Source organism: Littorina saxatilis, linkage group LG4 (genome assembly GCF_037325665.1).
Source record: "Littorina saxatilis isolate snail1 linkage group LG4, US_GU_Lsax_2.0, whole genome shotgun sequence".
NCBI lineage: Eukaryota > Metazoa > Mollusca > Gastropoda > Littorinimorpha > Littorinidae > Littorina > Littorina saxatilis.
In genome coordinates this window covers 16,687,366-16,710,802 of record NC_090248.1, presented here as the reverse complement: position 1 = coordinate 16,710,802, position 23,437 = coordinate 16,687,366, and the positions used below count along the sequence as shown (strand labels likewise).

The 23,437-nt window shown below is 41.2% G+C and overlaps 1 protein-coding gene across 1 annotated transcript in view; it reads left to right on the top strand.

Annotated features, from left to right (window-relative positions):
* Positions 1–17,701, top strand: part of LOC138964093 (serine/threonine-protein kinase PAK 1-like) — a 100,618-nt gene extending 82,917 nt beyond the window's left edge. The window contains exon 8 of the mRNA XM_070335981.1: positions 4,958–17,701. Within this exon, the coding sequence (XP_070192082.1) occupies positions 4,958–5,276 (319 nt within the window). The 3' untranslated portion in view covers positions 5,277–17,701. The remainder of the gene's footprint in view (positions 1–4,957) is intronic.
* Positions 17,702–23,437: the final 5,736 nt, after the last annotated feature.

Genomic DNA, 23,437 nt, shown 5'->3' with positions numbered 1-23,437 from the left:
TTCAGTGCCGTCACTGTCCGTTACCATGGAAACGACAATCTCCAACTGCCAAAATGGGTTGCTAGGAACACGTTTTTTAGCTTCCCCTTCAATCATAGGAATGTGATTTTTTGCATGTAGGATGTAGGAGTCCATAGTTGTGGAATGACAACAGGGATTTTTTCTAGGATGAATAGTTCTAATAAAATATTTTTTTTTAGATGAATTATGTTTTGCAGCACAATTTTAGTAAATATGACCCGCCTGAACAGTTATTTATTAATTTAAAGAAAATTCCTGTTGTCATTCCACAGGTTGTCCTCTGATAAGCATGTCCCTTAAGTTTCATTGCATTCTGAACAGATGGATTGAAGAAAAATAGTTTCCTAGAAAGCAGGTCATGCAAAAACGCTGAACAGAGAAACAAGGCCAAGAACATTTCAAAGCTCTTTCATTCACCCCAAATCAATGTTAACATAGTTCAGGTACTTTTCACAGACACCTGGTAACTACAGGCTTACCTAAAACTGCCCAGCAGCATATGCTGCACCCCCTTCTAGTCTGATGAGCTCATCCTGTCTTTTGAGTTTAGCTGCACGCACAGTGTCGCGTCTCTTGTTTAGCTGATCTTTCTTGAACCTGAGGCAGCCAAGAACCCTCTTACACTCCCTAGCCTTGTTTAGTCTTTTCATGTTACAGCCTGTTGTAAAGCCGTAGAACTGTGCAGTGTTGAGAGCAGCCGCTGGTCCAAAATTGAATTCCCTAGCCCCTGTGACGGCTGCAAACCGTACGCGATTTTTGCATGCAAATTTGTCCTTGGGGCAGCGAACCCAAACACTGCTGTGGAGACACTCATTAGAGTTTTGGGTTTTTTCTGACACACATCTCTGAAGCAGTTGATCTTTCGTCAGTCTCTGGTAAACTGGTTCTAGATGAGGATTCAGCTTCTTGAAGTTGAGAGGTGTATGGACGAGTTTTGCGTGTGGTCCTGGGGGCTTGTTCTGAGCAAGGGCGGCCTGGTAGAAGCACCATGACGCGGCACCATGGGGGCACAAGTCATGCTGTGGCTTGTCATCTGTTGAGTAGCCGTGACGCAGAGATGCCATCACTGCCCGTTTCATGTCTGCAACTGTCTTACCCCCCTCCCCCCCCCCCCCCCCTAATTGCCTGACTGTAATATATCGTCAACTTCCTGATTGTATTCAGAGTCAGCTGACCATACCCTCGCCCTCCCAAAGTGATTCCTTTTTTGCGGCAGTCTTCTTCTTCTGCGTTCGTGGGCTGCAACTCCCACGTACACTCGTGTTTTTTGCACGAGTGGAATTTTACGTGCATGACCGTTTTTTACCCCGCCAATAATACGCCGTTTTCGGAGGAAGCATTCTGGGTATTTTCGTGTTTCTATAACCCACCGAACTCTGACATGGATTACAGGATCTTTTTCGTGCGCACTTGGTCTTGTGCTTGCGTGTACACACGGGGATGTTCGGACACCGAGGAGAGTCTGCACACAAAGTTGACTCTGAGAAATAAATCTCTCGCCGAACGTGGGGACGAACTCACGCTGACAGCGGCCAACTGGATACAAATCCAGCGCGCTACCGACTGAGCTACATCCCCGCCCTTGCGGCAGTCTGTCACAAGACGCTTGGAAACGTGATTGATGTACTCTTCTTTTTCGATGGTTACTTGATCTCCATAAGGCTTTATTTTGGAAAGTTCCTGGAAGGTTTTTGTGTCACCGTCTGACAGGATAACTGTGTATCGCAGATTGTGCTGCAACACTGACCTGCCCCACAGAACCCGAGCCGCCTCGACTTCCATGATGCCACTGGAACCTAAAAATAAAACCACCGTTTCAGTCAAAGTCAGCCACTGAATAGCAAACACACAAACACACACAAACACACAAAAGGCAATCAGCCACATATCTACCAACATAGACGCTATTATTGCTTTTGTTCAGTACATGTATGCATGGAATAATACCCAAACACACACACACGCACGCACGCACATGCATGCACAAACACACACACACACACACACACAAGGCAATCAGCCACATATCTACCAACATAGACGCTATTATTGTTTTTGTTCAGTACATGTATTACTATGCATGGATCAATACCCAAACACACACACACATGCATGCACAAACACACACACACACACACACACACACACACACACACACACACACAAGGCAATCAGCCACAGATCTACCAACATAGACGCTATCATTGTTTTTGTTCAGTACATGTATTACTATGCATGGATTAGTACCCAAACACACACAAATACACAAACACGCACAAACACACACACACACGTATGGTACACATAGACAGCGCACACAAAAACACTGACACACATATTCACAAACACTTACAGATCTATGTAAAATTCAAACACAACACACTACCATCCCATTTCAACAACCGTCTTCACAAACGCACCATACACACATACTGTTTAGATCTACGCACTCACCTGCAAAATTCTTGTCACAGATGTCCAGTTGTTTTACCAGCCAGGCAGCATACTCCAGGGGTTTCTCCTGGAGAAGTTTGTTTCCAGTTTTCTGGCAAACATGACAGTAGTTGCACATAACATGAGCGTCTAAGCAAATTCCAGTCAGCACGTCTACAACACATCCTATTCCAATGTGGGACGAGTGCCCCCTGGTCAGCCATGATCCGTCGTAGCTTACACTGATGTCAAGAACATCATCATCAGACAGTGTCATTCCATTAAGCGTTGCGTGTATCTGTCTGACCTGACGGACAGCCTCACTGAATACTTTCTCCTCCAGTACATCAAGTCGTTGATAGAGTTTATCAGCTTTCTTCTGGAAGGTTTTGTGATGCATGCCTACCAAATCTAAACTTTCACAAAATTTGTTAAATTGTTGAGCACCTAGCCCACATACCAAGGACGAATAAACGGCTTGCCTGTTGAGACCATAATCCGTTTGACCGCTTTCTTTGGAAGCAAGGTATCCAGCGGTACCTGGAACAACTTCCTCACACGTTGAACAAGAGACATGCGCGTGCACTGCAAGGCCGTGTCCCTGTTTTGAGTCTGGGCATGGTGACAGCGTTGGCTGTTTACATTGCGGACAACAAAGTTTGTTTACAAGTCAATACCATCAAAGGTTTCCAAATCAACAAGACATCTCCTTGTTTGGGAAGCCTCTGGACCTGTCGCTTTTGACGCGGTGGCTGCTGTGTATGTGTTCGTCTTGAATTGTGTTCGCGTCAAACCGCCAAGAACACACTCTCAGTCCTGACGCAGAATTTGATCTGCATGCCACAGCGGTCAATCCAGATTTTGTGCGCTTTGTCACCGATTGTGTTTTAGTTGTTCTCTTGTCTCTGCAACTCTTCAGTTGTTGTCTTCTCGTACGCTTGCCTTTATTATGTGTTTTTCGGAGCGTTGATCTTTTCACACGAGCCATTTTTCTAAGCAAACTCAGTCGAAAACTAAACATGGTGAGCAGACGACTTTTAAAATGCGAAAAGCCACGCGAGCCTATCTGACCAATCGTGGCCAGGTATTTACGTCATACCCCCTTATATGGAAAGTGTCTGTGGTTTGCTTGTTTGAAAAATAGGGGGGTTTCCCCAGGAGAATCCATATTTAACCGAAAATAACCGCCGAATGACACAGGGGAGAGAACTGCTGTTCAAATGGTATACGACGTTCCCGCGTTGGGCGAGCAGAAATGTCTGTTGTCAAGGGTTGAAAATCGTAATTTTTATCGGAAGAGTGAATGGAAAGACAGAAAAATTCGCCGGCTTGGTGCAATGAAATATATTTTTAGAGACTTTGATGAATGTGTATAGTGTATAGTGCATGTCATGAAAGTAGACAGATTGAAAGGTGCAAAACTGCTAACAACTCAAAATGGCTGTGTAAGTCCCATCACTCTAAATTTCAGTGGCGCACTTCGCCTTAAGGGCTTTACAAAACAAGTATCTTCTTCTTCTTCGTTCCCGCAGTGGGGCACTGCGGTTATGAAATTAAAGGCCCCTCCTGTTTTTGGAACCGCAGGAGCTTTCTAGTTTGCTGTTAGGTAGATTTTTGGTTCCTCTTTCCTGTCATGCTCTCTTTTTCTTCATGAATTCTTTTCTTTTTTCTGCCTTCTTGCTCATTCACCTGTATTTTTTCCAAAAATCTCGTCTCTTGCCGCTTGTCTCGCGATTCATGTATAGTTTAATCTGTTAGTGTTCTGATGTAAGTCCAGCAGTAGATAGGTTAAGCCTATTTTAACATACTGGAAACTGGTAATCTTCCAGTAGGTATTAATTTAGTTTTACTAAAGCCTGCTGGGACACAAGTAATGGGTTAGTGCATTTGTAAACAGGAATCGCTTGACAAGTGGCCCCCTTCATCCCCCCCCTTCCTCGTCCTGATATGGCTCTGCGTAGTCGGCTGGACGTTAAGCAACAAATAAACAAACAAACAAATTCTTCTTCGTTCATGGGCTGAAACTCCCACGTTCGTTCACGTTTTTAGCACGAGTGGATTTTTACGTGTATGACCGTTTTTACCCCGCCATTCAGGCAGCATACGCCGATTTCAGGGGACAAAACACGTATGTTTTGAGCTGGGTTTTGAAGGAGGAAAGGCTTGCTGGAATCATGGATAGAATTTGGAAGTTTCTTCCACACGGTTGGAATCTGATGTCTAAAGGATCTTTCACCAAAGTTTTAGTCCTGGCTTTGGGGATGCGGAGGAGTTTTTCAGAGGAGGATCTGAGGGAATGGGATGGCTCGTAGATACTGAGGGAATTGGACAGATAAGATAGGGGGGGGGGGGGGGGGGGAGAAGTGATTTCTCAAAACAGCGGTACCCTAACAAGCTTATACTCAATTCTGTACTTTTAAATGAGTCTTGGACAGTTTAGAATGTTTGCACATTTCAAATGACACTGGTAAATAAACAAATCATGCATGATGTTTGTTGACAGAAAGCAGTATGGCAACAAGGTGGACATCTGGTCACTGGGCATCATGATCATCGAGATGCTGGAGGGGGAGCCACCCTACCTCAACGAGACCCCGCTCAAGGCCATCTACCAGATCGCCACCAAAGGCAAGCCCGACATTAAGAATGAGGAGAAGCTGTCTGAAGAACTGCGCGATTTCATTCACTGCTGCTTAGACGTTGACCCAGAGAAGCGTGGATCAGCTACTGATCTGCTGAAGCATCCTTTTTTGCACAAGTGCATGGCCCTATCTACATTGAAGCCCTTGGTAGTGGCTGCAAGACAGAACACTGGTCACTGAGCTGCAGTTGGTCAAGTTGCAGGCAGCAGCAACCCACCAGCCTCCGTTCAATGTTCTAGACAGGACTGTCACAGGCACTGCACTCCATGCGCACAGTAGAACATTGGGGACACAAGAGAATGGACTGGACTGGGATTCTGTGAATGCAGCTATTATATCAGTTGTTAAAGATCTTATCAGCAGATCAAAACCCTGCGCAAGAACATTTTGAGAAAAGATTGAGGAACCAACCATGCCAGTGTGTGTTTCATTGCACAGTCACTGTCAAAACTGCTGCAAGGTTAGAAGGTTGCAGTCACATGTTTTAGGGTTATACATGATAACAGCTCACAAAGCCTTCCCGTAAATCAGTCGCCAAAAGGCCCATCAGACCCAAGACTTGGCACAGAGCTTGGTGTCTGTCCATCATAATGGCCATGCTCAAACGCAAACCAGTTGAACCTAGGCCATTTATAATTGGACCCCCCCCCCCCCCCCTACCTTTTAAGACCTCACCCTTTAAAGACCTCTGTAAATGTATCCCCCCTCCTTTTTAAGACCTCAATTTCTCAAATTTCTTGAGGTCTTAAAATGGGGGTTCCACTGAATTCACTTTTGTATAAACCTAGGCCTGAGAACATGTGACTCTAACATTGCAACTTCACAGTAGGTTTGACAATGAATGTGTATTAAACTTTCCTTAAAATGCTCTCATGCAGGGCTCTTGCCTGTGGATGGCACTTACGAGCAACATGCACACATATATACACACCTCTTGTTGGTTTATTGTGGCTTCTTGCACAGAGTAGGAATAAGCGGGACTGAAGTACCTGGTACATGAAATGAAGTCAGCTAGAGCAAACAGCACTACTTGATTGATAAAGGTTACCTTATAGCTGTCACTTAATGGGATGTGGGATTGAAAAGTAAGTCCATTCTTTGCTCAAAATACTTATAGTTATACATAAAAGAAAGCTAGCTTCTAAAACTATTGTTATATTTCATCTACCCAAATCCATGAAGGAATAAAGTTTGAATTTCCTCATGGTGTCTTTTGTGTGGTGACATTTTACTCGGTTTGTACAACTTCTTAAAATACAAATTCTATGGATCAATTTTCCTACCTTAACTATCATTCCATGCAGTGAAAGACTCTTGGACTGGGTGGCCGAGTGGTAACGCACTTGCGCTCGGAAGCGAGAGGTTGCGAGTTCGACCCTGGGTCAGGGCGTTAGCAATTTTCTCCCCCCTTTCCTAACCTAGGTGGTGGGTTCAAGTGCTAGTCTTTCGGATGAGACGAAAAACCAAGGTCCCTTCGTGTACACTACATTGGGGTGTGCACGGTAAAGATCCCACGATTGACAAAAGGGTCTTTCCTGGCAAAATTGTATAGGCATAGATAAAAATGTCCACCAAAATACCCGTGTGACTTGGAATAATAGGCCGTGAAAAGTAGGATATGCGCCGAAATGGCTGCGATCTGCTGGCCGATTTGAATGCGTGATGGATTGTGTGAAAAAAATTCCATCTCACACGGCATAAATAAATCCCTGCGCCTTGAATATGTGCGCGATATAAATTGCATAAAAATTTAAAAAATTAAATTAAAAATAAATAAATCCCTGCGCTTAGAACTGTACCCACGGAATACGCGCGATATAAGCCTCATATTGATTGATTGATTGATTAAAACTACACTTTTAAAGCATTCCAGGCAGTTAGAGTGTATTCCTTCAATGCGCTGTATTCCTTTGTTGGCGAGATGTTAGTGAAAAGTTCGCAAAGCAAAATCATCGCAAAGTTGTCCATGGGAACATTGCCTGATTTCATGTGACTATCGGCTGACTTTTAACCACACTTGAGCTCTGTTCAGTTTACCAGCAGTTTACGAACAGCGTTTGCTGACGTGCTATTCATTGAAACATGTTTTATTCCTATTCTGGTTATTTACAGTTGTTTCACAAAAGCAACATATGGAAGGATAAACAAAATTCTTAGGAACACATTCTAGAAATTATAAACATTTTAAGATGTTTGGTGGCTTGTTAGCAGACCAGCTTTTTTGTCAGTCATACCCTCTTTCGTTTCATCTTTATCGACCGAGGCCGCAAGGCGGAGGTTAATAAAGATGTGACAGGACGGACCCAAAAAATGCTGGTCCGGCAAGAAGCCACCAAACATTTTTTTTGTCATCATTTTGGCGGTGCAAAAGTATGCACAATCACAAACAGGAAGCCAATATTGTGAACGTAATTTTTTTATGCAATTCAGGGCCCCAATGCGTGTCGGAAGTTCAAGCGATCACATCATTCTTAGATGTGACGTCAAGCATAAACTTTGTGCAACTTTTCTTTGATTCTAAAAATGCACAGAGCTGCCATCAGATTTGCGAATTCAGTAAGTTTTTAGCATGAACCTTTATTTAAGTGTTTTAAGACTTTATTGTGCGATTTTTGCGATTGCAAAGCTTAGTTGCAAATTGACCTTGAGTCGTCTCATTATTATCAACATTGACTGGGTCTTTGAGAGTGAATGTTATCGTTGTTCTTGGAAACACGAATCCAAAGCTGTGAAGGTTCCACAAACAGCCTGATTGGCCTTTATTACTTTGACAATCCATGTTTCATCTGAAGCTCAAACCAATTCACAACTTGGATGGTCACATAATGAAAATTTTTTCTTGTTACCCAGCTTGTTATGAATGACAACTCATGAAAATGATGACAAACACATTTATTTACGAACAAAACATGGCAGACAAGCATTACAATCAGCACTTAATATATAATTCATGCTTTTAGTTATATAGTTCATGCATACTCTTCCACAGGTAACTCATTTTGCAATGCCTCCAAGAAGGTGATCATGAACATTATTTACAAGACAACTTTCTAGTGATTTTGTAAAAGTTTATTAAAATTGAGAAGTTGGCCTGTGGTAAATTTTTCATATCAACGTAACTTAACTGAGCTGGAACTTTAAACCCTGTCTTGCACATCTGTTATCTTGATTTTCCTTTCTTTTCTTTTTTTTAAGTATTCCATTTATGCAAATGTTTAATATGTATTAGCTTGGTTTGTGGCCTCTTGTGTATGCTGTTTTAATTTTACCATCAGCATCCCAAACCCCATAATCCCAAACAGCAAAATATGATGATACTTCAGATAAGAATAAAAATGGTTTTGTACAGTGTTTGGTTTGGAACTTTTGCTACATTTATTGGTTTCAACATGTTGAACTACTCACCTTGAACAGTCACGCACTTCCGAAGTTTGAAAACCTGTCTGTGAAATGCTCCCCTTGAAAGGCAGATTTGCTAAGCATGTCACAGACAGTGAAAAGGCATCTATTTGAAGGCTACTCTTGGCAGGGGTCTGCTAGAACGGTGTGAAACTGCACATTCCCCAGGACAAGATTTTTCTCTCTAACAGCTCATTGCAAGTCTAATTGTATGAGCAGATGTGCTATAGCCTCAATTAAGTCTTCTTAATTTGACTGCGTCTTGTTTGTTGACTGGTCAAGACAAAGACGCACGAAGCAATTGAAAACTGTGACTTTCGTACCTTACAGTTTACTTTACCTCCACCTTAAGTAGACAAACCAGCAAGTAAGGTTGCGGCTCAGAATTGGCAAGGACTCCAAGCTGACATGTGCAACATGCAGGAAAGATCTTTTCATTACAATAATTTAAAAACAAAATTCAGAACAATTTTTATATAGTGCTTAAGAACAAAAATAGGTACATTTCAACCTTGGAGGAGCCTAGCAGTGACGCACCACACTCTCTGGCCTGTCCGGTGTTGTGGCTGCATGTTTTTCACACCTGTCAATTTCAGTTTCACTGCATTCCTCAGTTAGGTCCTATAAGCATGATACTTTTGAGCAGCACGAGAGTTCAAACGAATATTAACTTGGTCAAAAAATTATTGCTACAAACTTCGCACCCAAATTAAAGCATTTAATTCCTGTGTCATTTCATTAAAATATTATATGCTAGTTAAGGCCGTTCACTTAACTATTAGGATCACCTTTTGGATTAAAGATTTCTTTAACAGGGATCACATGACCGCCACTCAAATAAGGGTACCCTCAAAATCAACCAGACAAAAACAGAAGGGCCGAATGAAAAATCAACAAGCGGTCAAAAACGGGCCTTTTTGCATTTTTTTTCAGGGGTATCATGACAAAAAACACTGCATTTAAGCAAAGACTTAGTGGATTGCTTTGAAACTTCCAGCATAATTTACCAACATACTAGAGATACTTCATGCGAAAGTTTAGATCGTTATATTTATTCATTCAGATGTGACGCAATGTTTCGGAACATTTTGTTAAGCTCATAGGATTGTGTCGAAAAAATTCATGACTTTGCATGTCTATAGATAAATAATTGATACAGATACTGTTGAAGTTTCCTTTGCGTGTAGCCACTGGCGTTCATTTGTTAGTCATGCAAACACATGAGAAAAAAATGGAAAGTTCACGCAGTTTCGCGCTGACTGCTGTTATCGCTGCGTACCTCTTAAAACGTGCTACGGTGACGCTTGGCAGAGCATCGCTGTGGCACCAGAATCATCCTTTAAATAATAAGCGTGTTTTACAGGCCTCGCAAATTTGCGTCATAAAACTTTCGCAGTGTGTGTATCTATCATATGTCTCAAGACATGGGAAGTAATGAATTGTTTTGACACAAATGAACAGTCCTATGAAGAGTTGCATAACATTTTTTTTTTTAATAACTGTAACGATCCAAATGTTCACACTAAGTTTCTCTAGTGTGTTGGTAAAATATTCTGAAAGTTTCAAGGCAATCCAACAAGTCATTGCTGAAGTGCACTGTTTTTTGTCATAAACAAGAAGAGCAAACGCTCGATCGAGTCACTTTCGCAGTTCTGAATATTATATGAGGCATCAGATGGACAGGAAGAAATTGCTATTCACAACACAATGAGTCACGTTCACATAAAATTTGAGCCCGGTCACTTTTATAGTTTCCGAGAAAAGCCCAACGTTAAGTTGTGTGTTGCCGAACAGAAAAGGCTAGTTATCTCCCTTGTTTTTCTGATAACGTTCGTAAAAGGCTACAGATGTAAATACTTTGATGTAAAGAATAATCCTACAAAGTTTCAATCACATCCGATGAACTTTGTCAAAGATATAAAATGTCTAATTTTTCCTTTGACGCTGACCTGTGACCTTGAAAAAGGTCAAAGGTCAACGAAACCATCGTTAAAGTGTAGAGGTCATTGGAGGTCACGACTAAACAAAATATGAGCCCGATCGCTTTGATAGTTTCCGAGAAAAGATATAAAATGTCTAATTTTTCCTTTGACGCTGACCTGTGACCTTGAAAAAGGTCAAAGGTCAACGAAACCATCGTTAAAGTGTAGAGGTCATTGGAGGTCACGACTAAACAAAATATGAGCCCGATCGCTTTGATAGTTTCCGAGAAAAGTCCAACGTTAAGGTGGTGTCTACGGACGGCCGGCCGGCCAGACGGCCGGACGGCCGAACGGCCGGCCGGACAGACTAACACTGACCGATTACATAGAGTCACTTTTTCTCAAGTGACTCAAAAATGATGCAAAATGTCCCGTTTTTGAACGCTCTTGCCATCGACACTTGCATTAGTAGGAGGAATAGCATAGCACACGAAATATGCAAGGTAGTTAAACAAAACAATCTGATCAGGGTAGATAATTGATTTGACTTTCTTCTCACATGACACAGTTGCAAAGTTTTGCCTATTGTGATTTTTTGTGAAATTTTTATTCAACCCTTCTGTTTTTGTCTGGTTGATTTTGATGGTATCCCCATTTGAGCGGCGGTCACGTGATCCCTGTAAAAGAAATCTTTAATCCACAAGGTGATTCTGATAGTTAAGTGAACGGCCTAAACTGGCATATAAAGTTTTAATGAAATGACACTGGAATTAATGCTTTAATTTGGGTGCGAAATTTGTTGCAATAATTTGTTGGCCAAGTTTGTATTAAAATGTGACTGAGCGTGGGTCTCTTTTGGGGTATAAATTTGAATTTTTTTTTTTTTGATCTGTGAAAATGTATGTGTACGTTGATAGCAAGTCATTTTAACAGAAGATAAGTACTAATTACCCTGAACAACTTTTCTTTTTGAGCACTATATTAAAAGTTGCTTTGATTTTTTTTAATTGATGAAAAAAAACATCCTCTGCTATATCAGGCAAAGCAGCAATAAAAAGATCGTCCCTGCATGTTGCACATGTCAGCTTGGAATCCTTGCCAATTCTGTACCTCGATCAACCTTACTTGCTGGTTTGTCTACTAAAGGTGACAGGCGCCGTGGCCTAGTCGATAAGACGCCAGCCTCCCATGCGAAAGGTCGTGGGTTCGAATCCCGGTTGCGCCTGGTGGGGTAAGGGTGGAAATCTCCCAGATCAACTTATGTGCAGACCTGCTAGTTCCTTCTCTCCCCCTCGAGTGTGACCAAGTACGAACGGAAAAGATCCTTAAATCCATGTAAGAGTTCAGTGGGTTACAGAAACACGAAAATACCAAGCATGCATCCTCTGAAATGTGCGAATGGCTGCCTAAATGGCGGAGTTAAAACAGTCATACACGTAAAAACCCACTTGTGCAAAAAATGTGAGTGTAGAAGAAGAAGAGAAGTCTACTAGAGCTACTAAAGGCTGGCCCCTCAAATAGGCTAAACCAAGTTTTTTTTCTTGTTCAAAACATGTCTCTTACACATGGGAGCATTGTTTGATGGTCAGCCAGTTTGATTGTTTGTTTGTGTGTTTAAGTAGCTGCATGATTTTTCTTGTATTACCAAAGTTTCATTTGGTCCAGGATTGTTCATTCATTTTTGTCTCTTGAATTAGGGGGTTAAGTGCCTAAGTTTAATGCATGTTTTAAGCCTGTTAACTCGCTGTATGTATACATGTTATCTGCAGTACACATACAACTTTGTTCAGAATAAATTGGGTATGCCTGTGCAAGAACAGTAGCAAAGATCTTCTACTGCTACGCTAAGGTGTGTAACTCGAGCCATTTTTGCCCATTCGCGGCATGCTGCGGTACCTCGCCCACTGGGTAGGTGAGGCCTGCTGCTAACACTGAACAGGTAGTAAAACTGTGTATAAACAGCGGCCAACTGGTGCCTTTTGAGGTTTTATAAACTGCACAAACAAAATGTTAAAAAAAAAAGTTTTCAATTTCCAAAGAAGAAAAAAACTGGAATAGTAGTAATTTATCTTTGCTTTCTTATAAACTATTAACCTTCAGTCCTCATGTCAAAGGCTTGTGTTTGTGTGTGTGTGTGTGCATGAGTGAGTGAGTGTGAGTGCTGTGTGTGTTTGAGAGAGAGAGAGAGAGATCGAGGCATGGTTTTGAAGCTCTCAATTTGTCTTGACTGATTTGATCGAACTGCCTCTGTTCTTTTTCTCTATTTCTTTTTGGTGTATTTGCTGGCTAAAACAGTAGGCATGGACAAAGCTGTTTCAGCAAAGCCATTTCATTTTGAGTGTAATCAATCTGACTGAATGTTGCTGGAAAGATAGGTGAAAATACCTTTTCCCTTGTTAAGAAAATTTACATTTTGTGATGGAGTAGTGAAGTTACTCTATTAACCTTAAACTTTCACAGTCTGGAAAGTATGCCGCACATTTACAAGAAATTTTCATTATAATAATGTAAATAAACAGACTGTGCGTATAGCTGGATGCAACCCTACTGACAAAAAAATGAATTATGGGAAAGCAGCAACAAGTCACAACTACGATATTCAAGCCGGAAAATGTTAGTGATAACGTTATGGTAATAACTCCAAGAACTATAAACTATTCAAATGGCAAACTAGGTTTGAGTTACCGGCAATTTCTGCTCATGTCTTTTCCATTCTAGAACAATGGGTGGAAACATATTTTGTTTTTAGTCAAATACTTTCATTGTAATGAATGTAGTAAGTGATTCTGGTTGATCAAAGCTGGAACAAATGCTAAAAATGCTTTGAATGTCAGTGACTTCTCTAAGTAATTGCTAATCATTATTTCTTTGGCTGCAGAGTATTTAATGTACTGACACCAAAAATATTCTACTGCTACATATCTTTGCTAAAACTCAGCAGCCTTGGTCTTGAAACTGTACCGCCCATTTATAAATATACAGGGGTGGCCGTCCCAGACGGATTTCCGGTCCAGGAAGAATGTTGGCAATTTTTTTTTTATTCCTTTTTTTTTTTAATCCCTGTCAGCTGTTGTTTTCACTGGGTCAGTGATTGATTTGCCAGGTCAGCCACCTTTCACTTTCAGAGAGAGAGGGTTCTGAAAAGGTGCCAAGATCATAGTACAAGTAGCAACAGGGATGTCATGTCATACTGGGGAAGTGGCATCTTAGTTGCTATCTATTTGAAAATCAAGGTCAGCTACTTCTTTATAGAGCCCACTTACAGGGATTCAGAGACCTTAAGTGGTAGAGAACATTTGCATTCGTGATCTATGAACCAGTTGTATTTCGCTTCAGATACATTGAGTCCTTTAGAAAAATAGCAAGTCAAACAAACTTACTTGAAACATATTTCAACATGATTCAACAATTATTTGCAAATTGAACTCCTGAAATGTTGAATTGAAAAGCAACATCAGGTGATTGTGCATGGCAATGGATATAACTCTGGAGGTTTCTGTTTTTGTCAAAACCTTCTTCCTTTCAATCTGAGCAGGTAGCCCTTTTAAAGGTGTTCAATTGAAACAAACTGACTTGAAACTTGTTTCTCATGTGGTTCAAACTATGGTTCAACAATTATTTGAGAATTTACCTCCTGCAATGATAAAATCATAAGCTACAAGTAAAGAAGATATGATACAAGGGAGGTGACTGTTATTTCCTGTGTTTGTCTAAACTTTTTGTTAGCATGGGGATTTTCCTTTAATTAGGTAAACATTTTTTTAAGACAAAGCTAGGAGATGAAATCAAATACCTTCAAGTTCACAAGATTTTTAATTTTGTGCATCTTCAATTTTAATTTTTTTTGTTTAAGCGAGGAGAAGCTTCTAAAACCCTTCTTGAAATGTGTTTATCTCTTGTTTTTGTTGACCCCCAAGTATAGAGGTTTTTGATTTTGTGCAAAAAATGGTTGTTTTCAATCAAATAGCCCCTCTTGAAATGCTAAAATTCATTTTCAGCTGGGTGGTTACAAATACCTTCAAGTTTGCAAGATTGTTCATATTCTGCATCTCCAAAAAGCTTGTTTGTTCTTAGATTTAGAGTCAGGAGAAGCCACCTAAACCCTCCCTGAAATGCTAAAATTCATTTTCGGCTGGGTGGTCCCCGGACCCCATCCTTACAAAATGTTCAGTCCTGGCAACATTTGGGGCTCCCACCTATGTAAATAATGCAAGCGTGCAGGGGCCACACCTTCCCAGAAGCACACATTTGCATTGAGAGTCTCGCGTTTTGGAAAGGCCACTAAAAAGGAGTGACACATCTCAGCGTAGCAGTAGAAGATGTTTGATAGTAGAGACTAACTTGTCTGAGTTTTACCAGTATAACAGGACATTGTTATTAATTGTCATTTGTCATTAGTAGTCATTGTCAATTGATTTTACAAATATAGGTATACATTTGGAGTGGGTTTGATAGTTTATAACTTTCAGTGTTGAGAATTTCTCGACTTTTTATTTTGTGTAATTTACACAAATGCTAAGTACATGTACATGAATTGTATTTTGGAAATGACATTTGGAACATTTCCAATTTATGTAAGGTAATATATTGTACTACGTTGCAAGCCCCTGGAGCAAATTTTTGATTAGTGCTTTTGTGAACAAGAAACAATTGACAAGTATCTCCCCCTTTTCCCCGTCGCGATATAACCTTCGTGGTTGAAAACGACGTTAAACACCAAATAAAGAAATAAAGAAAGATTTCCAATTTATATATTTGTGTTAGCCAGTGCTTTTTTGTGCAAGTGTTGTAGTTAATGTGCTGGTCGAACCAAAAAAGATACGAAAAGTCAGATAGGCTGCAAAATACTTGCAGGTTAGTTAAACTGCTTTTATTTATTTATTTGTTTCATTTTTCATTTAATGCTACTTTTGAGTTTGAGGGTGAGAGCAGTAATTGCTTTATTTTGAGCTTTTTATTATGATTGTTCTTTAATGGACTCAGAAGAAAATAAAAAGAACTAAAAGACTAGTTTCTCCACTGCTACATAGGATTATCTGATTCCATGTGAAAGCCTGGATGAATGTCAATATGCAATCTTTAAAGTTCTGTGATGAATGAAGACAAGATTATTAAAAGATTACTCTTGTCCATGTGTTTCCGACACATCCTTCACTTGTGATTGGCTCATGAATTGTTTGTCCTAGTAAAAGCTTTATTTTCAAAATTAGTCTTATTTGCTGAGCTAATTAAAAAAGCAATTGTCATTAGAACTGATTGAATGTCTCCTGAAAATATCCATGTGTTACCGATTTTCTTGAAAGGAATGTGTGTTATCGTTGTCTAGGGTTTATTTTCTACGTTCATTCCTTTGGACTTATCAGTTATTAAGAATCTAAATTGGATATTATATTGTGGGTGTAAAGGATAAGAAGACGGACATGCACACAACGATCATCAACGATGCTTGGTGATTGATCTAAATTTAGACTCAGCTTTTATTCAGCTTCTGGCTTCTAACAAGATCTTCCAGGCATCTTCGGTATTGTGTTCGGTTCTCCTCTTCTTCTCATGCGGTTGTTCGGTGTTCCAGACGTAGCACTCATGCGCACTTCCCGTTCAGGTCACTGTTCCTTCACGCTTAGTCGTCCACCTCTTCACCACTGGATTTTACATCATCCTCAAAGTTCAGCATCTTTCTCATGACCTTCGTAGCAGATCATATAATGGATTGTTCACCGTCACATTCTCCGCTCACATTAAATAAATTGAAGAAACACCTTGTCTGCCTTTTGTTACTTTCATAAATAGTATCAGATGGAATTCTACTGCAGTCTCGAATTGTCACTTAGTCTTTCATTCCATGTTCGACTTCGTACGCTTCCAACGTCACTCTCTTCACGTAAACAGCGATGAATCTTCTTGGAACGTAGTTGCGTTAACTCCCGATTCGTCTGTCATCAAAACGACGAGTTGCAAGTCTTGCGGTCAAGCGAGACTAACAACCGACCAAAGCCTGGAACAAATAGAATGTGTTAATATCAAGCAACTAACTAAAATTCTAGTTATGTTCCCAAAACGAATCGTTGATGTCCGTTGTCATGAAAGTCAATTACATACATTCAATGAATTATGAATTCTACATCCTGTTCTTGTTCTAATTATGCCGCTTTCACATATTACTATGCCTGTTACTTATTTGGTTTGAACGATAATTAATCTCGTGTACTTACTTCAAATTAAGCTAGTGAAAACGAATTCTTCGTTCTTGTGGACATGGAAGATGTTTCCTTTCCATCTCACAATCGGTTAGAACTATTTTTACGTTGGTTATGAAATTCCTACTTTCTGTCACCAAGAAATAATCCTCCCACCTTTCTCTTTATGGACCATTCAATATAATTCTTTAAAGCTTCAGGTGTTCCTTTCTATTTTCTACCTGTATTTCCTTTTCTTGTTAGCAAACAATAATATTCTAAACTATCTGTTTTACTGCTTCTTGCTTCGGAATGACACACGTAAAATTCAGCTTACGTCATATGTGATTGATGACGTGAGTTATGTTACTCTGCGATATCTCGGTCACTCCAATGCGATAGAATGTTCCCGCGATAGTCTTGGAGGTCGTTCTAATAAATCGTCACAAAATGTAAAAAAAAGGAACAGTTTTTTCTTGGAAGGAAAAAACATGATTAATTCTCAAGGTCTGTGCATTCTCCAGCTGTGAAAAGTTACACAACTCTGAACATTTTGAATTAGAAGCTGTGCATGGAGAACAGGAATCAATCACTGGTCAGTGTGTGTGTGAATCATCTCTAAGAAACACTGAATTGGTTTGTATCATGAACCTGCTGGTGTTATGCAGTAAGATGTACTTATCTGGCTATCTGACACAAATTTCAACTGTATTCCCATGTTTGATTGTCCTTGCTTTTGCTGTTTCTTCAGTTTTTCATGTACACATGCATCTAATGTTATGAAGGTATTCTAGCAAGAGTATTCTATTAAGTAGCTAAAAAGAGAGCCACCCACTGTTGTCACCAATAGTGAAAAATGACTAATATTGAAATTGTAACTAAAATAAGACATTCACAGTGGCTGTGGGGAAAATACAAGAGATCTTAGCTATGTTCATATACCTTCCACCTCATTCCCCATTCAAGTATACTTTGAAAAGTTCAACTCATTACTTAGTTACATTTTTTTATTTGATTAATACAATTGTGTTATGGTGATACTATTTGCTGAATTATGCAATTACATTCCATCAATTAACAATAAAATGTGTACTATTCTTTTTAATAAGTATGAGCTTGGGCTTTATTTTTCCATGTGTGTAGATGCCTGTGTGTATGGGGGGGGGGGGGGGGGGACCTGCCTATCAAATGTGCTTCACATTCCTGTGCTGTTAGCAAATCATCTTGCTTCAACATGGAAGTCTACATTTGAAAATTAAAATACAAAACAAATGGATACTATAGTCTAATATTACATGCCCTAAAAACCAGTGTGAACGATTTAAAGCAAAATACCTACCTGCGGCAACAACACACAAAAATAAACTTCAGGTTTGGCCCCACGTGACTTTTAAAGAGTTCGGAAAAAAAATGAGAGAAATCAATCAGACAGAATTTATGATACAGATTTTTGAATATGATTACATGCCATTTAGAATCAAATAAATGAGGGTTGGGTAATTCAATGGGTAAGTCAAACATTAACAATCACAGGCACTATTTTGGTTTACGTTCGTTGTGATGATGTGTTTCAATTTGAATTATTGTAACGTGTCTTTGTGGAAATAGCATAATTTCATGACATTTTCGTAATTTAAAATTAGATCAGTTTCTCAAATCGCATCAACACAATTCCTGGAGCATTCGCTTGATTTTCTCAAAAAAGGGACACAATGCCGCGCAGAGTCCAAACAACCACATATAATAAAAATTAAAACAATTGACCGTGTCATTTTTGCACCGACCTGTAAAACATACCATTACCCCCATTTTGAAAAAATGCATAAGAAGAGGTAAAAGTTGTTTGTACTCTAAAAATTATTCATGTTGAGTGATATGTAAGCACTGTTTCAAAGTGTTCACAATCTGCTATGCCAAAAAACAGGTATAAGTATTAGACAGACGGCTTGGTGAGAGGACTAACAGACACAGTGACCAACAGCACACTGCCAACTGACTACATTGGACAGACAGATGCCTCTTATACAGTTAGAAATGTAGTTAAATATAGTTTCTGATCATGAACAAGCAGAAATTCAAGTGAATCATGTCAAGAAAATCACCATGATCCTTGTTTTCCTCAATAACAGAGGATCTGCAACAGTGTAGGTTTTCTCGGACATTTACATTATCAAGGGTGTATTAGGGTATGAATGACAGCTCATACTGTCTGTAAAGAGGCGGTACACCCCGAGTTTGCCGAAACTACAATAGGGGAAAAGGGATCATAACAACTCTATGATGGGGAGAGGGGTCATGTATATATGTGTGTGTGTGGGGGGGGGGAAGAGAACAGGAATCAGTGGCAAAATACCGGACAAACAAAGATTGCCTGCATAAACGAGTAAATTGTTGGGTTTTTTTGCTCAAATAAAGCAAAAATCATTCGTGAGAGTCTCAACCAGAGAATAAAAACTTTGCGTGAGAGTCTCACCCTACCGAGCGTGAGAGTATCAACCGGCAATTTGTAGGGTTCCTACGCGATTTCTTGACATGTAATCGAATTGCAACTTTTCAAAGACCAACAAGTACACTCATGTTTCAAGAATTGATTAATCTTGACTTTCCCGTTGACTATAATCTTTTACTTGCATTAAATATTCCATAATAACAATGAAAAGTCAACATTTTGGCGCAGAACGCTTGAAATGTGTCAACATTCTCTGCTCCCCTTTTACAAGTGCATTTAAATAATAAAATAATTCTGGAATATGGTACGCATACTTCTTATGCTAAAGTGCAAACAACAACAATACGATAAAATGTCTTTTTGTGAAAGTTATGATGCAATTTGTGGAGCAACTCACCTCGCTTTGCCGCCGCGTGAGAGCTGAAATCGATTGAACCGGAGCGTGGGTAGTTTCTTCGTATCAACCGGTTATACGGTGTGACATTGGACAGAGAGAGGGCTCGGTGAGGGAACAAACAGACACAGTGACCAACAGCACACTGCCAACTGACTACATTGGACAGAGAGAGGGCTCGGTGACACAGTGACCAACAGCAGACTTACATGTCCCTGCATTAGACAGAAGGCTGGGTGAGAGGACTAACAGATATAGTGACCAACAGCACATTGCCAACTGACTACATTGGACAAAGAGGGGTGGGTGAGGGGACTAACAGACACAGTGACCAACAGCACACTGCCAACTGACTACATTGGACAGAGAGAGGGCTCGGTGAGGGAACAAACAGACACAGTGACCAACAGCACACTGCCAACTGACTACATTGGACAGAGAGAGGGCTCGGTGAGGGAACAAACAGACACAGTGACCAACAGCACACTGCCAACTGACTACATTGGACAGAGAGAGGGCTCGGTGAGGGAACAAACAGACACAGTGACCAACAGCACACTGCCAACTGACTACATTGGACAGAGAGAGGGCTCGGTGAGGGAACAAACAGACACAGTGACCAACAGCACACTGCCAACTGACTACATTGGACAGAGAGAGGGCTCGGTGAGGGAACAAACAGACACAGTGACCATCAGCACACTGCCAACTGACTACATTGGACAGAGAGAGGGCTCGGTGAGGGAACAAACAGACACAGTGACCATCAGCACACTGCCAACTGACTACATTGGACAGACAGATGGCTGGGTGAGGGGACTAACAGAGACAGTGACCAACAGCAGACTTACACGTCCCTGCATTAGACAGAGGGCTGGGTGACAGGACTAACAGACACAATAAGCAACAGCACAATGCCAACTGACTACATTGGACAAAGAGGGGTGGGTGAGGGGACTAACAGACACAGTGACCACCAGCACAATGCCAACTGACTACATTGGACAGACAGATGGCTGGGTGAGGGGACTAACAGAGACAGTGACCAACAGCAGACTTACACGTCCCTGCATTAGACAGAGGGCTGGGTGACAGGACTAACAGACACAATAAGCAACAGCACACTGCCAACTGACTACATTGGATAGACAGAAGGCTGGGTAAAAGGACCAACAGACACAGTGACCAACAGCACTCTGCCAACTGATTTCGTTAGACAGAGAGAGAGCTGGGTGAGGGGACTAAAACACACAGTGACCAACAGCACACTCTGGCTGCCAACTGACTACATTAGACAGAGAGAGGGCTGTGTAGGAAGACTAACAGACACAGTGACCAACAGCACACTGCCAACTGACTACATTGGACAGACAGAGGGCTGGGTGAGGGGACCAAAAAACACAGTGACCAACAGCAGACTTACACGTCCCTGCATTAGACAGAGGGCTGGGTGAAAGGACTAACAGACACAGTGATCAACAGCAGACTTAAACGTCCGTGCATTAGACAGAAGGCTGGGTGAAAGGACTAACAGACAAAGTGACCAACAGCACATTGCCATTTGACTACGTTGGACAGACAGAGGACTAGGTGAGGGGATTAAAAGACACAGTGACCAACAGCACACTACCAACTGACTACATTAGACAGAGAAAGGGCTGTGTGAGAAGACTAACAGACACAGTGACCAACAGTACACTGCCAACTGACTACATTGGACAGACAGATGGCTGGGTGAGATGACTTACAGACACAGTGACCAACAGCACATTGCCAACTGACTGCGTTGGACAGACAGAGCTGAGTGAGGGGACTAACAGACACAGTGACTAAGACCACACTGCGAACTGACTACATTGGACAGACAGATGGCTGGGTGAAAGGACTAACAGACAAAGTGACCAACAGCACATTGCCATTTGACTACGTTGGACAGACAGAGGACTAGGTGAGGGGATTAAAAGACACAGTGACCAACAGCACACTGCCAACTGACTACATTGGACAGAGAGAGTGCTGGGTGAGAAGACTAACAGAAACAGTGACCAACAGCACAATGCCAACTGACTGCATTGGACAGACAGAGGGCTGGGTGAGAAGACTAACAGGCACAGTGACCAACAGCACAATGCCAACTGACTACATTGGACAGGCAGATGGCTGAGGGGACTAACAGGCACAGTGACCAACAGCACACTGCCAACTGACTACATTGGACAGACAGTGACCAACAGCAGACTTACACGTCCCTGCATTAGACAGATAGAGAGATAGCTCCAGTCGGACATGGTGAACTTGGTCAACCTTGCTTGTTAGAAGCTCACATCCCATCTGTGCCCGTATGCTTATGGGGGAAGTTCGCGAAAACTCCCGAAGTTCTGAGTGACATTGGAAGAACTTGCCTCACTTTCGTATGCATGGGCCGGAAGAAGGGCTTACTTCGAAGCAAAGCCAGGAAGTAATTGATGGTAGTTTGCGACAACTTCCAACGTTTTGAGCGACATCGGAAGTACATCCTCAATTTCGCATGCATGGGATGGAAAAAGAGCTTACTTTTTAAGCAAGCGAGGAAGTAAGTGAGGGTAATTGTACTACAGCGAAACCCCGGAGTAAACACGCTACTTCCAAAGTTTCTCAGTGCAAAATAGCAGGGCTTTTCTTCGGTTTTTTATATCAAACCGATCTAGCACAAATGAAAGTGCCAAAGAGAGAAAATAGAAAGAAAAGTCGTATCTCGTGCGTGCATTTCGTGTAAATTTCCCTGAATACAAACCTGAGTTGCCAGCTTTGACTTTTGTTCGTTCTGGGTCACTGGCCACCACTCTTTCATCCCAGCTGATAGGAGGGGGTGTTTCTATGTTAATGGGCGTCTTTGTGTGCATGTGTGAGTGTGTGTTTGTGTGAGAGTGTGCGTGTGTGTGTGTGTGTGTGCGTGCGTGTGTAGGTGTGCGTCTGTTCATTCATTCGTTTGTTTGCATGTACGCGCGCACATGTGTGTGTGGGAGGGGGGGGTGAGGGGGGTGTGTGAGTTTGTGTGTGTGTGTGTGTGTGTGCGTGCGTGTGCGTGTGTGTGAAAGTGTTTGTATGTATTTGTGCGAGTGCCTGCCTGCCTGTGTGTGCGTGCGTGCGAGCGGGTATAATTGTTTGTTTGTGTGCGCGCGCGCGCGCGCGTGTGTGTGTGTGTGTGTGTGTGTGTGTGTGTGTGTGTTCGACGGTGTGTGTGTGTGTGTGTGCACCCCCACCCCCCACCCCCCCACCCCACACACACACACACACACTATTATTAGCTGATTATTGCCGCCTCGATATTTTATTTTATTTTTTTCTTACGTTTTATGTTGTTTATTGTGATTCACCACACCCGAGTTTCTCGTAATTGAGATAATAAAGTGTTCTATGTCCATGTCTATGTCTAACACACATGCACACACGCGCGTAGGATAAACAAATCCAATCTTGACTTTCAACTTTACATAAACATACATCCTGTTCACAATTAACGAGGACAGACATAATTTACTAACACCTAAGTACAACAATTTATCTTTTGTAAAAATATGGACACACATTTTCCCAATTAATATAAAAGTTACTGAACTTATCTTCTTTTCACTACACCTTATATCTTGATTCCCAAAAAACTTGAGTTCTGCCTTTTTAAATTTACCAGTAACCCAAAACTTTCGCTCTAACCCACCTATTTTGTCTAAAACAGTTTTACCGATACACAATCATTAAAACAAAAGACGTTTAACATACCGACTTCGCTACCACATAAACAAAAAATGTTTTATTCTCCCCAACATTCTGGTCAACAAAATCATTATTACAGTCATTCAATTTCAAGACAATCATCACAGCTTTGAACAGACCATTTCGTTCAACCAGTCAAAAACAACAACTGTAGTAAAAGCTACAGCGCGATCAACGTTCGCCCATTTACGAACTCGCGATGAGATTTGTTTCTTCTGGTCACCAAGCCTACCGTTTACAAACGCATG